This window comes from Corythoichthys intestinalis, chromosome 13 (genome assembly GCF_030265065.1).
Source record: "Corythoichthys intestinalis isolate RoL2023-P3 chromosome 13, ASM3026506v1, whole genome shotgun sequence".
Lineage (NCBI taxonomy): Eukaryota > Metazoa > Chordata > Actinopteri > Syngnathiformes > Syngnathidae > Corythoichthys > Corythoichthys intestinalis.
This window is the reverse complement of record NC_080407.1, coordinates 38864084-38879340: the sequence shown is the minus strand read 5'-3', so window position 1 is coordinate 38879340 and position 15257 is coordinate 38864084. Positions and strand designations below refer to the sequence as shown.

Below are 15257 nucleotides of genomic sequence, written 5' to 3'. Positions count from 1 at the left end.
ATTGATGACACCTGAAAATGTAGACATTTACCAAAAAAAACGCAACGCATGAAGGGCATAAATTCGGCTCCATTTTTTTCACTCGCTTTGGATGAGTCAACGGATTTAAGCAATTTATCACAGTTCAGCGTGATTGCAAGGTATGTTGTCGTTTACACACTACGTGAGGAAAGTCTGGCAGTTTTGGCTATGCAAGGGACAATTAAGAGGGAAAGATTTATTCAAGTCCTTCAATGAGTTTGCTAAAGAAAAAAAAATCTACCAATGGATAAACTTGTGCTCCGTGTATGGTTGAAAAAAACATAGAATTCATGTCGTTTCTTCGTGAACATGAAAAGAGACGTATCCTAAGTTTCTCAATGCCTATCAACCAGACTACAAAGCCATCAGAAACACCGTGCAGCACCAGAAGTCGCATTAATGGTGAGAAATACTCATCATTGATTAGCAACAGCATAACAATGTTATTAAAAAGAATTCGGAGACTTATTGTACTTTAAAAATGTTGAAATTACATAAAATGCACACATTACTTGTATTTTTAGTCTTAAACATATTGTATGGCTCTCACGGAATTACATTTTAAAAAATCTGTTTATGGCTCTCTCAGCCAAAAAGGTTCTCGACCCCTGCTTTAGAACATTCAGATTGTGTCATACACTCAGATTCCTCGCTTGTTTCAATTAATTCCTGGATAGCAATTTACCTCAAAGATAAATTAAGTATTTTTCCCATTTGATTTGCTTTTCATTCATTAGAATAGAATAACCCTTTATTGTCATTATACGGTTGTACAATGAAATCTCCCTTTACAGTGCAGGACAAGAAAAAAAAATCTCGAAAGTGGCTTGCATGAATAAAGTATAAAATCTAAATAAATATAAAATATGTAGGAGGTAGTCCTATGTTCAGGCAGTGCAAATAATTGAAGTGAAGTAGCAGCAGTTGACAGTGAAGGCATTGAATATTGCACACAATTACACGATCCGGACAACTTCATTCCTTAACCTATTTTCATTTGTCAATATGTATAGTTTATAAATGGTGTAATATGAGAAGTAGCAGTACAAAATGCAGTCTAAATTTTCCTCTTTAAATGACATATAGTCATAGATTACAATTTCATGTTTACTTTAATACCCAGTACTAAATATTACTTAACAAATATGTTTAGCACAAAGAATCAGTGAGTCAGTATTTATTTACAAAACGATATGCAGGACATAACGCACCTTAATGAACAAACTATTAAATTTGGGTAAATAAAAACATGCAAATAACATACAAATATAATGCAGTACTTAGTCATATAAAATTGAATATGACATAATATATACACAGGAAAAGGGTAATAGAATTTACATTTTAGTGGGATAAATGGGCTCACATATTTACAGTTTATTCAAACTCTTTAGTTTTGGCCTGCCACTTGGGCAACAGGAGTTAGAGCCCAGACAGGGGCAGCTGAGGTCCCACCTGCACCATGGTATAGAACAATGACCTGGGGGAGTGATGCAGGGGCTGGGGGAGCAGGGGGAGCAGGAGGAGCTGCTGGAGTGATGGGCCGCACGGCAGTGGCACTAGCAGGTCGTCTACCCGGCCGCAACTTAGGAGCCTGTCCCGTCCTGTTTGGAGGAAGGACGAACCCATGCCGGGGCCCTGATGTGGAGGGAGGCTTCTCCAGCCTTTCCCGTAGAGCAGGAAGCTGTGAGCTGGCCACAGCGATGCGGTCCTCAGAAGCAAGGCCTTGGGAAAGGACACTTCGCTCCTAAGAGTTCTCCCGTCGATTAAACCTGCAGCCATAAAATGTATACATGACAAATGACGGCTAAACTTTTTACTTAAACATACCTGTTAAGTTGTAGAAATTGCAAATAGGGAGATTTCTGTTTGCCAACCCCGATGACGCGCGCGCGAGACAATCGCTAAGACAAAATGCAACCATTTTTTTTTTCAAGTTCATTTTGGTCACAACACTTGTGTAAAAATTAACTACACTGTCAAAGAACCTCTTTTTGATGGCATCAGAGATAGTCTTCAACTTGCTCCATGTATTGTCTGGTATCATGTGATACTGCTATGTTGCCTGTGTCATGCCAGTTCTCCTTGTTCCTGTAATCAACATCTAGGATATCCTCAGCTTTCCTGATCACATCCATTTGCACAAATTTGGACATCAGCTTCCTCAGCAGCCTCTTCATCTCATCAACCATCACTCCAATTAGGGTTTCGTCAGACTAAATCAGCAAGATTAAAAACATTAATTACATCATTTAGAAAATTCATCATATTTGTTTTTAAAAGTATCTTTGTCATGGCAGTTTTTTAATTGAATTGTAACCTAGAATTGAAACTTTATATTCTTTGTTTCAGCACAGTAATAATGATATAATGTAATAAAGTGTATAGTATACACTTTAGCTTTAGCATAATAGCGAATCTAAATGATTAAACTTCAAGTAAGTAACGATACGCTTTCTCACTTAAATTCATATATTGTGGGGGTAGGACCGCAGTGGTTTAATATTCCATGATGTTTGATCCACGAAAACACAGAGTAAAGCAGCGACTTCTTCCTCATCGTTCTCCCATCATTAGCTCTAATGCTATTAGCATTAGGCTAGTTAGCTATCGCTGGCAGGTAAGACTTACGGCAATTACGTTGACGAACGTCGTTTTTCCCGAATACTGGAGGCCGACCAGAGTCAGCTCCATCTCTTCCTTCCAAAATAAAGACTTGAACCAGTCTAAAAGCCGGTTTATTAGTGCCAGCATCTTGGGCTTTTCCAGCTCTGAAGGGGAGGGAGGGCAGGGAAGTCGGAGACGGCCAGGCTATTCGTTGTTGGTCATTTTCCGAATCGGGCCGAATGGTATCGTTACAAAACGGTGACAAACAAAAACGTTAAAAAAAAATAAAAAAAAATTGACATTTTTGGAAAATCGGGAGATTTGGCTTTCTAATCGTGAGGCGTGAGCATTGGGGTCAAAATCGGGATCCTCCCGACCAAATCGTGAAACTTAACAGGTATGCTTAAATGTCAATATAAAATATAGAAAACATTGTGCTTACCACTGATTAGATGAGTTGACCACAACCACCTTGTTGAAGGATGTTAGAGGTGCATGAGCATGGGGTGGGGGTGGATCGGGGGTGGATCCCCAAGCAGTCAGCTGGTTGAGATGAATGATATTTTATTGGTGAACACAAGATAGTTGATGACGTGAGAGCCAAGGCAGAAGGTGGGTGACGTTAGGCTTGGAGTAGTTTAGCCGGGGCGAAGAGGGGGCTCAGAACTGAGGCAGGCGTGGAATCCGACAATCAGCGCTGAGGTAATAGCAAAAATAGTTTATAAAAAAACAGTAATCAAATGGGTGACTCAAAATGTTGAGATGCAACTGACTGAGGTAAGCAGACGAGTTGATCAGGCGAGGAGGTGGTGGTGTCCACTGGCTTTTAAAGATGGCTGATTGTTATTGACCACACCTGTGGTCGCTCCACCCGTGAGACATCCCAACCTGTAATCAGATAAAAACACGTGCACCTGCCCAAGGAGGGTCAGGTCTCAGGAGGGATGGGCGGAGGCACTAACAAAGGAGGAATGGGACTATATTTCGTATATACAGTATATGTGTACGTGTGTGTGTGTGTGTGTATATATACAATATATATTAGGGCTGCAGCTATCGAATATTTTCGTAATCGACTGAAAATTCTATCGATTAATCGAGTAATCGGATAAAACAAATATATTTTTAGGTGAAGAGCAATTTAAAAATTAATAATTAAAAAAAGACTAATTCACTGCTTTCACAAAAAAAAAATATATATATATATATATATACTGTATACATATATAAATATATATCCCTAAAAATGCTGTTACGCCTGATAACACACATCACTTAAAAGTTAGGATTTTTTTCCCACGTGTTTCAATTGAATTTCTATTTGTGTCAAGCCATTTTAAAGTTCTAGTTAAGTTTTAAGTTAGTCTAAACCGTAAGTCCTGATAGGATTTTGAGTTTTTGCAGTGTTCAAAATAAATGTATGATACAGGCTGTATTGGAGCACATTAGGGACCAGTGCTACTTGGTGTTTTATCCAGCAATGACTACTGAGCTAAAATTGATAGTTAGCATTTTTTAGTTTTTATTTTACATCCTCATCACTCCACAACGCTGTTATGTTAAAGCCTGTATGTAAGACACGTTAGCCACGCATCGAAAGTGCTCATAATTAATGGAAACCTAGCCCTGCGCAGGGCTAACGTTACTTCATCTAGTGACAGTAACATTAATCTTATTTATTAGCGCTTAGCGCTCTTTATTAGCGCTTAGCGCTCTACTGCTTTAAGATGGCGGCTGTTTACTAACGCTGCCCAGACGCGGCCGAGTCTGTCATTTCGCATCTAGTTCAACATACTTGTGATCTCTATGAGACTCATCAGACGCTACCTGCTACCAACGTAGCATCGTGCGGGCTAGTATTTATCAATGTCGGCGTCGTTTGTAGCGGCTGTCGGCTGCAGTGTTTTTTTTTTTTTTTTTTTAATCTTCTTCCTCTACGACATCAGCGCGTTGTCCCGCATCAAAAGTAGTCTGAGCAAAACGTGATGCTTAGAGCTGTCAAAATAAACGATTACACGAGGTGAATAAAATTACTCGGATCAGTTTTTAAACTCAAGTTACTCGAGTTGCTCGAGTATTAGTTTCCGCTCTAATATATATATATATATATATATATATATATATATATATTAGGGGTCGCGTTAACTGAATATTTTCCGTCGTTGACCGTTTTTTTTAAAACGGTCACGGAAAAAACTGAAGTCCGTCCGTCATTTTGACAGGTTGCAATTCACACCCCAGACCACAGGGTGGCGAGTGAGCATATTAATTAGCTATTGTCTCTCTTAATGCATAACGTCGTTGGCTATTCTGTCAGACTATTGTAGCGTCACCGGGGTCTGGCGGCGGCACCGTGATTGACACATCAACGCGAGGTTCTTATTGGTGCACCCGGTGTGCCAGCACGTCATCCAATTGGTGGACTAGATTGGCGCCTGTGTATAGACCCCAATCACATGACGTCACAACTCCGCCCCCCTGACTGGAGCCGCCATATTGTGTGTCAGCTCGTCGTGTTTACACATTACCGCTACGTACATGCCTCCTATTACGGCGTGTTTTTCTGCTCGTTAACATTAATAATCAAAATGGTGAAGGCGTGTGTGGCGGTTGGTTGCAGTGACAGAGAAGATAGACGGAGAGACTTGAAGTTCTACCGTATTCTGAGAGACCCGAAGAGGAGAGCAGATGGACTGCTGTAATTCGACAAGAAATCTGGGCACCAAATGATCACCACAGACTATGTAGTAGTCATTTTATATCTGGTAAGATGCATTTAATATATATTTACAAGATTTTGGGCTGACAACCACAATTAAGATCATTGTGTGACGTTGGTGATCGGGGTCTATATAGTTGCCTCTTTTTCTTTGGTGACGGAGTTGTTGTTTTGTTGGTGTTGTTGGCGGTAAGCAGAATAAAAAGAGGGAGAAAAATACCACGACTTCCGTGTCTAATTTTTCGCCGCCAAGCAAGCGTTACAATATTAATTAAAAATGAATGAAAACTAAATACGATTGAATATGTCATCATTATCATTTTAGAAATTTAAGTGACGGGTAAAAATAGATTATGACCGGATTTTTATGACCCTGTCAGTCAAAATGACAGACAACGAAAATGTCTAGCACAACCTCTGAGATATATATATATATATATACATATATACAGTGTATCAAATACTTGTTCTCCTCACTGTATATACATATATATGTGTGTGTGTGTGTGTGTATATTATATATATATATATACACACACACGCAACTATACACACATATATGTATATATCACACATATTGCAATATTTTGAATATGAATTCATTAAGTAATAACGTCAAGTTATTAATAAAAATGGCCCTTGCTTTTATAATATTGGGTACATTTTTTTCTCTATTTTGGGTGGACTACATGATCTCATAGAATTATGGGATGCACACAATATAGCATTGATGATAATAAAATGACAGTACTGCGATCAATGTACTGTATTCAGCAGGATAGCATTGATGATAATTAAAATGAACAATAAATTATCAGCAACAAAGCAGAAGTATGTATGATAACTTCAGTAATAGGAGAGAACATCGGAATAAATGTATAAAACCATCAAAATAATTGCCACATCCGAAACACGTCTCAAAGCAGATAAAGGAATGGATTTTGAACAGAATGGTTGTGAATTTAACCGTTTAAACCGAAAGAATAAGAGTGGAGGAGCAGTCTGCTTGTATGTGGATAAAATTTTGAACTACAAAGTTGGAGAAAGTATGACAACTGCTTGACGCGACCAACAGGTTGATAACCTGTTGGAATATATAACAATTGAATTAGATGATGAAAAAAGCAAAAATGTCATAATCCGCTGTATTTATAGAGCACCAGGCTCTAGTATTGAAACATTCGAGGACTGGATAGGAGAAATGTTTTCAAAAGCCATTCAAAAAGTTGTGTTTATTTGTGTGGATTTCAATATTGTTTTGATCTATCCGAACAAGCACCAATCGGTTGATGTATTTATCAATACCATGTACAGTAGGAGTTTATATTAAAAAAATCACCAGACCGAGTCGAATCACAACCCACAGTGCTACTTTAATAGATAATATATTCACCAATGACATTGAAAGTAATACAGTAAGCGGACTTGAGGAACAATATTAGTTATCACCTAACAGTTTTTAACAGTTTAAAATGGCACCCAGCTAAGAAATTTGCCATAGCAGAATGTCAAGCACAGCCAAGTAAGTACACACGAAACTGAACTCATTTAAAAAGGATTTATTGGCACAAAATTGGGAAAATGTATGTCATGGAATTGACATTGACTGTGTATATGAAACATTTTTTTAATATATTCACATCATTATATGATAAAAACTGTCCAATACAACGGTACAGCAGAAAACAAAAGTACAAAGATCGACCATGGTTCACGAAGGGATTACAAAACGCTTGTAAAGGAGAAAAATACACTGTGTAGAGAATTCATAAAACAAAGAACTACAGAGGTAGTAAAAATATTTTTAAAAAACCTGACCAATATCATAAGGGTATGAAGGAAAGAATACTATCATAAAATATTGTATAACAACAAAAACAATATTAAAGGAATATGGGACATATTGAATGGAATGACTAAAAATGGTGCTACGCAACGGAAGTATCCTCAATGCTTTGTGGAAAATGATGTGAAGAAGGATAATAGGGGCAACATTGTCAGCAGCTTCAATGATTTCTTTGTAAATGTTGGACCAAATCTGGCAAAAAAAAAAGTTTATCTGAGGAGTGGAATGAAAACCTCATTGAAAGGAATCCCAATTCGATGTCCATTACAGCAGTGGTGGAAGAAATAGTTGATACTGTAAATACATGACAGTTGTGAAAAAGGTAATTGAGGGGATTCCAAAACCACTAACATACTTTATATCTGTATCTTATCATTTTCAACGGGTACATTTCCAAACAAAATGAAAATAGCTAAAGTAGTGCCATAACACAAGTCTTAGATAGGCACCACTTCACAAATTACAGGCCTGCTTCTCTACTGCCACAATTTCCCCAAATTCTTGAAAAATCATTCAACAACAGATTAGATAAATTCACAAGTAAATATAACTTGCTTTTCGACAGTCAGGATGGATTTAGGGCTAACTGTTCAACATCACTAGCTTTAATTGAATCGGCTGAGGACATCAGTAACGCTATTGATCACAAATTACCTTCGTTGGAATATTCTAAGAAGAAAGCATTTGACAGTATTAATCATGACATTTTAATCAATAAACTTGAAAAGTATGGGATTAGGAGGGTGGCGCTACACTGGGTGAAGAGGGTGACTATTCATCTTGATGCTTGGACATTTCTTGTAGCGTCCCCCAGGGTTTAGTGTTAGGTCCAAAACGGTTTATTCTTGATATAAATGATATATACAAAGTTTCAAGAATATTAAAATTAGTTTTATTTGCAGAAGAAACAAGTACAGGTACAGTATCTTTTGCTCCGGGAGGCATGTGCATGAGGTCCTGGGGAGGATTTCTGATGAAATTTGTAAACTAAAGTCTTGGCTTGACACAAAAAAATTATCATATTTAAGTAAAACCAAAATCATGTTATTTACTAGAAACAATAAATATAGTCAGTACAAATACAGATAGATGGGGTGAATATTGAACGGGTCTATGAAAACAAGTTTCTTGGGGTTGTTATTGATGACAAGGTTAACTGGAAAGCTCAAATAGAACATACACAAAGTAAAGTATCAAGAAGCATATCAGTCTAGACAATTAATCACTCCAGATTCTTTAATCCTGCCATATTTACACTACTGTACAGAGGTCTGGCGTAACACTTACAAATGCACAATAAAATCACTATCCATTTTGCAAAAAAGAGCCATATAAATAGTACATAATGCTGGTTATAGGGATCATACTAAAATATAATGAATATTGTATTAAATCATGAATATTATTGAGCAAAGGTGACGTGTTATGTGCAGTACACTATTTTAATGAACATCCAATGTACTTAAGTAGTTAAAATGGAGGTTTTGAATTTGGGAAATGTGTGGGGAAAAATTAGGAGATGGAGGTTGAGGTTACTGCTGGTTCTATTCTGCAATTTTGAATGAAAATGTGTTTGTGTTATAGGCATAACTGTGCCAAAAGCAGTTTAGTCTGCATTTAAGTGGTTTTCCGAAGTTTGAGCCCCTAACCCCCCTCCCCACAAAAAGACAAAAAAAATCTGGCTCCGTGGCAACCTTCATGTCAGGGATTTCCGACAAGAAATTTATAGCTTCGAGCTTTCACCCCCGCTACTACTTTGCTACAGTTTGTGTTGTGATAAGGAACACATGTACTGTGTATGTGCTATGAAATGACAATGAAATAAGTACTCGTCTTCTACCGGACTTATGTCCTAGAGAGGACTGAGGAGATGCTGGAGATTCCAGTGTGGTCATAGACCGGAATCGTAGAGAGCCAGCATGGGGCGCCAACTATTTACTAAAATATGTACATAGTTTTCATTTTATGGCCTGTTTTGCACATTGAGAGGAAAAGTATCGAACACATTTTATATTGTAGTTAATATACAAAATATATGTAGTATAGAAAATATATGCGTGAGACATACAATGTGGGCCTGTGTTTCCAGTCAGAGACGAACTGACCAAGGCCTTTGAGGAATCAAAGATTAAAAAATGAATATAGTTGTCATTTTATGGCCTGTTTTGCACATTGAGAGGAAAAGTATCTAACAAATTATATATTGTAGTTAATATACAAAATATATAATGTATTATATACTGTGTATAATATATATTTTATTGATATACCGTATTTTTCGGACTATAAGTCGCGGTTTTTTTCATATTTTGGCTGGGGGTGCGACTTATACTCAGGAGCGACTTATGTGTGGAATTATTAACACATTATGATATAATTTCACATCTTATTTTGGTGTTTTGCAGCGACACTGATGGTTTTGTAAAGTTGTTAGCATGTTCTTATGCTATAGTTATCTGAATAACTCTTTATAGCTATGGCCACGTTCGCGTTCTGCCTTTGGCAGTGTATGTTCAATTGTATTATTGACTTTATCTTGAAATGGATGCATTTAGTTTGTGGCGCTTTCACGCCCACGTGAGGGCGCTCTCGCACTTGTATACGTGACACGCCAGAAGAAGACGGACAGCTACGTAGCTCTGAGTGAGTGAGTGAGTGTGGGCGAGTTAGCTAGAGAGAATAGACGGATGCGAACCTACTTTCATTGTTTATGCTTTTAAATCATCTCTACAGAGGCAACGCCTGCGTGTATCATCTTTTCTGTTGTTGTGTGTTTTCCACCCGCGATCGGACACTTAGAGCCAGTTGTGTGGTTGTTTGAACGATGTGCTAATGATAGCGAACGCATGCTAACCTGTTACTTATTACTAATAGTACCTAATTATCATTTATTTACGTTGATGCGAACCTGTTTTCTATCGAGGACCAAATTGATTCAGCAAATTATACGGACGTCCAGCATTGTCTTTTGAGAGTTCGCTGTATAGCCACGACCGAGCCTTAACGTAGAACGTAGTATATTCACATTTCGTTGTTCATACACTGTACACTGTACATTTATTTAGCATGTTGTTCTCTATTGTATTTTTATATTAAATTGCCTTTCAAGATGACATGTCTGTTCTATGTGTTGGATTTTATCAAGTAAATTTCCCCCAATAATTCGACTTATACTCCGGTGCGACTTGTATATGTTTTTTTTCTTTTCGTTGGACATTTTATGGCTGGATCGACTTATACTCAGGAGCGACTTGTAGTCCGAAAAATACGGTAGTCACTATTTTGCACAGTTTGTCTCCTGCATATAACCTGTTTTAACCATAATATGTAGAAAGGACAAAAACGCCTTTGACCATACCTGCTGCTTTTGTTGCCGTATCAAATATAAAACTATTCAGTCTCATTTTTTGTTGTTGAATGTTTATCCTAACATGATGAATAAATATCAAGCTTAAAAACGTTTCGTCGAGCATGTTTGGTTGTCAATGGGACATCAATATTACAAATTTTGACAAAAATGTTTTGATTTGTCTTTTTGGGTCCAAAATGTTGATTATAATTGGTTGAAAAAAACAAGTTTGGACATGAAGGTTATGGTGTCCTAAAAAAGGGACCCAATCGGCCGAGCAATTGTGATTATTTTTCTTTGAAATATAAAGGCATCATCAAAGGTATAAAGATTTGGGGAAAAAAATAGGCTTAGGTGTTAAAGAGTTAAACTAAAAAAAGGAAAAGAAAAAAATTTTTTTTTTTTAAATGACATAAATGCACATGTCACTGCCATGTTGCGTACATTGACTGTTTTTCTCATTCTTTAGTAAAGCGTGGGTTGCCATATAAGCGCTCATATACAACCTCCATTTTAGCGGTGTGACAGCTTGTCGGGCAACTTGTTTCGCCTCGTATGCCACACAAAAGAAGCGGCCAGATCTGCTGCGGCGATACTTCGGGTATTGCAGAAAAGGCAGTCCCGTCACATTTTCTGAATGTTAGAATCAACTTGGTAACAAAGTATCGGTTTTAGTTACAACCCTAGTTTTGAGTTATATTAGAATTATAATTAGGCTTGTTCTGAACAAAGGGGAGGGGAAGCTAAAACTGAATAAAAACAAATTGTTTGTAATGAATGAAATTAACAAGCACAGTGAAGTACAAGCACTTTAAAATTCGAAGCAGAGTCGAGAGATTTTCATCGATGGGGCCAGAATGATTAACAGCTCAAACGATTTTAATCATCTCTGTCCAATTTGTATGACAAAGTATTAGGCCAAAATAAAGAGATTATACAGATTATACGAGATTATGGTCGTACTGTTACTACGAGGAAAAAAAGTCGTCTTGTTACGTCGGGGTAAAGTAGCTGAATAAGCACCCACGTACTTTCTGTAGCGCTTTGCCGCTTCCACTAAAGTCAACAATAATGAAAGCATCTCGTGAGGCTGTGTTTTAGAATCAATTTCCAAAACAAGGAAATCCGTTATCTTTTAGCTCATCTACATCAAATTATAATCCATGGAAGGATTTTACTGATGCTTTGTCGGAGCTCCCGGCTAAGGAACACGTACATAAAGTGCGTAGCCCCTTATTCAGTTATGTGGTGGCTACCAATACCACCACCATTTAGTGTTTCAAGATTTAGTTGTTTATGTGATATTCTTTTGGACATGTACACTTTGGTTAAGTTTGTTTGAATGCTTATGGGATCTGATTATTTTCTTCTTCTAATTTGAGGTAGCAACCACAGCTGTTCAAGATCTGGCACCTACTATTCTGGAGGGGGGATATGTAAGTTGATTTAAATATGGTTTGGGGTAAAATTTTCACTGATTATTTAAATGCACATTAGATGATGATTATTCTAAGTTAATGTATGTAATTTTTCCATCTGTTGTTAAGACATTGTTTGCTTAATTGGTTGTCATGCCTCCCTCAGGTGGTAGTTAGTAGTCTATCCTTATTTAAGCAGCCCCAGAAATGGGTCTGCAGGTCAGTTTGGTTGAAGCCTTTTGTTATGTTGGCCTCGTTTATGTTGGGTCCAAGATATTTTGTTATATTGGTTTTCTTTTGTGACTTAATTGAATGTTCACCTAAGTTGAAACACCAGTGTCCTTGTGTATCTTTGGTCCACTACAAGCTACATTACCCCTACGTAATAATATGACTTTTTTTCTTGTAGTAACAGTATAACTTCAATCTCGTTGTCATTTTCCCCCCTCCCTTTATTTGGCCCCATTACTCCGTCGTAACATGTCACTGTAAATCAAGAGTTCTAATACTAACTTTTAAAATGATATATAACCACCCCTCCCCAAAAAAACAAATATTTGCAAGTCAATCATAATTTTATAAATTTATGTAATTATATTATTGATGAATGATTTAGATTTTTTGTAATTTGGGGTCTACTGTTTCAAATATTAATTCTGAAAGGTGTAGCTTGAAAGAGGGAGAGTATTGTATAAATAACGCTACCCAACTTGAGAGTTAAATCAGGTGAGCCAATACTTTTGGCAAAAGTGTGGATCCACATCATACAAATGATAATCCTCAACAGGATTTGAGGAAGCTCTCCAGAATACAATCGTCCTGTGTGCACAATCTGATGAAGGCAGCATGGATAACAGGCAAAAGAGTCATCGGCCACTGCTTCTCACATCAACACACACGTGTCTCTTAATCCAAGCCTTGTGATCAAATCCTTGACCACAAACTAAGCAAGAAAAAGGTTTTCTCCAGAGTGGATTCTTGTGTGTACTTTTAAGGGGTGAATTTGAGTGAATCTTTGACCACAAAATGAGCAGGAAAAAGGTTTTTCACCAGTGTGGGTTCTTGTGTGTACTTTGAAGTGGTGAATTTGAGTGAAAACTTGACCACAGACTGAGCAGGAAAAAGGTTTTTCACCAGTGTGGGTTCTCGAGTGAATTTTTGAATTTTTAAGCTTTGCTTTTCAGTAAATCTTTGACCACAAACTGAGCAGGAAAAAGGTTTCTCACCAGTGTGAGTTCTAGTGTGACTTTTTAAGATGTTTTTGCTAATTAATTTTTTTACCACAATCTACGCAGGCAAAAGGTTTTTCTCCAGTGTGGGTTCTTGAGTGTTTTTTTAAGATTTTCTTTGAAGTGAATCCCTGACCACAAACTGAGCAGGAAAAAGGTTTTTCACCAGTGTGGGTTCTCAAGTGAATTTTTAATCTTTGCTTTTCAGTGAATCCCTGACCACAAAATGAGCAGGAAAAAGGTTTTTCACCGGTGTGGGTTCTCGTGTGTGTTTCTAAGGCACTCTTCTGAGTGAATCTTTTTCCACAAACTGAGCAGGAAAAAGGTTTTTCACCAGTGTGGGTTCTTGTGTGTGTGTTTAAGGCGCCCTCCTGAGTGAATCTTTTTCCACAAACTGAGCAGGAAAAAGGTTTTTCACCAGTGTGTGTTCGAGTGTGACGTTTTAAGTCGATCTTGCGACTAAATTTTTTACCACAATCTGAGCAGGCAAAAGGTTTTTCTCCGGTGTGGGTTCTAGTGTGAATTTTTAAGTCGTTCTTTTGACTGAATTTTTTACCACAATCTGAGCAGGCAAAAGGTTTTTCTCCGGTGTGGGTTCTTGAGTGTCTTTTTAAGATTGGCTTTGAAGTGAATCCCTGACCACAAAATGAGCAGGAAAAAGGTTTTTCTCCGGTGTGGGTTCTTGAGTGTCTTTTTAAGATTTGCTTTGAAGTGAATCCCTGACCACAAAATGAGCAGGAAAAAGGTTTTTCACCAGTGTGGGTTCTTGTGTGTGTGTTTAAGGCGCTCTTCTGAGTGAATCTTTTTCCACAAACTGAGCAGGAAAAAGGTTTTTCACCAGTGTGGGTTCTTGTATGTACTTTGAAGTGGTGAATTTGAGTGAATACTTGACCACAAACTGAGCAAGAAAAAGGTTTTTCACCAGTGTGGGTTCTTGTGTGTGTGTTTAAGGCGCCCTTCTGAGTGAATCTTTTTCCACAAACTGAGCAGGAAAAAGGTTTTTCACCAGTGTGTGTTCGAGTGTGATTCTTTAAGTCGTTCTTGCGACTAAATTTTTGACCACAATCTGAGCAGGCAAAAGGTTTTTCTCCGGTGTGGGTTCTTGAGTGTCTTTTTAAGATTTGCTTTGAAGTGAATCCCTGACCACAAATTGAGCAGGAAAAAGGTTTTTCACCAGTGTGGATTCTCGAGTGTATTTTTAAGCTTTGTTTTTCAGTGAATCTTTGACCACAAACTGAGCAGGAAAAAGGTTTCTCACCAGTGTGAGTTCTAGTGTGACTTTTTAAGATGTTTTTGCTAATGAATTTTTTACCACAATCTAAGCAGGCAAAAGGTTTTTCTCCAGTGTGGGTTATTGAGTGTATTTTTAACATTTTCTTTGAAGTGAATCCCTGACCACAAACTGAGCAGGAAAAAGGTTTTTCACCGGTGTGGGTTCGCGTGTGTGTTTCTAAGTTTCTCTTGTTAGTGAAACTGTGACCACAAACTGAGCAGGAAAAAGGTTTTTCACCAGTGTGGGTTCTTGTGTGTGTGTTGAAGGCACTCTTCTGAGCGAATCTTTTTCCACAAACTGAGCAGGAAAAAGGTTTTTCACCAGTGTGGGTTCTTGTGTGTGTGTTTAAGTTGCTCGTCCGAGTGAATCTTTTTCCACAAACTGAGCAGGAAAAAGGTTTTTCACCAGTGTGGGTTCTTGTGTGTTCGTTTAAAGAGCATACGACACCAGAAAAAAAGTCTTAAATGGCATTATTATGTGAATTAGAATCATATTTTGAGACGATTCGACCATATACAACAATTTAGCAAAGCACAGATGACGAGAAATTAGTCTTTTAATCTGCCGGTTAGCCACGCCTACAATTATAGGGCTTTAGCGTCCCCAACAGGTGGATGACGTCAGCGGTAGACTAGGCTCATCGGTTTTACTATTCAGCCCATTGAGGGGGAATTGTTCAGAACGAGGAAAACGAGACGAAGAGAGCTGCAAAATGTCATTGTTTCAGTCTTTCTACTCCCAATATTTTTACAGGATATTCTTTTTATCCAAGTATTTTCCCCAATAGCTATATAA

General features: G+C 37.7%; 3 protein-coding genes across 3 annotated transcripts in view; all 3 read right to left on the bottom strand.

Moving 5' to 3' along the window:
- Positions 1–1892: 1892 nt before the first annotated feature.
- Positions 1893–2977, bottom strand: LOC130927697 (ADP-ribosylation factor-like protein 8). The gene is made up of 2 exons (XM_057853667.1): positions 2653–2977; positions 1893–2237 (listed from the first exon to the last, which is right to left on the bottom strand). The coding sequence occupies exons 1-2, from the start codon at positions 2773–2775 to the stop codon at positions 2025–2027; spliced, it is 336 nt and encodes a 111-aa protein (XP_057709650.1). The 5' UTR covers positions 2776–2977; the 3' UTR covers positions 1893–2024.
- A 156-nt stretch (positions 2978–3133) lies between these two features.
- LOC130927692 (sal-like protein 1) overlaps positions 3134–15257 on the bottom strand; it is a 58364-nt gene continuing 46240 nt past the window's right edge. The window contains exon 3 of the mRNA XM_057853664.1: positions 3134–3325. Within this exon, the coding sequence (XP_057709647.1) occupies positions 3267–3325 (59 nt within the window). The 3' untranslated portion in view covers positions 3134–3266. The remainder of the gene's footprint in view (positions 3326–15257) is intronic.
- LOC130927684 (gastrula zinc finger protein XlCGF26.1-like) lies at positions 13068–14708 on the bottom strand. The gene has a single exon (XM_057853646.1). It carries the CDS (start codon positions 14560–14562, stop codon positions 13225–13227), a length of 1338 nt encoding a protein of 445 aa, XP_057709629.1. The 5' UTR covers positions 14563–14708; the 3' UTR covers positions 13068–13224.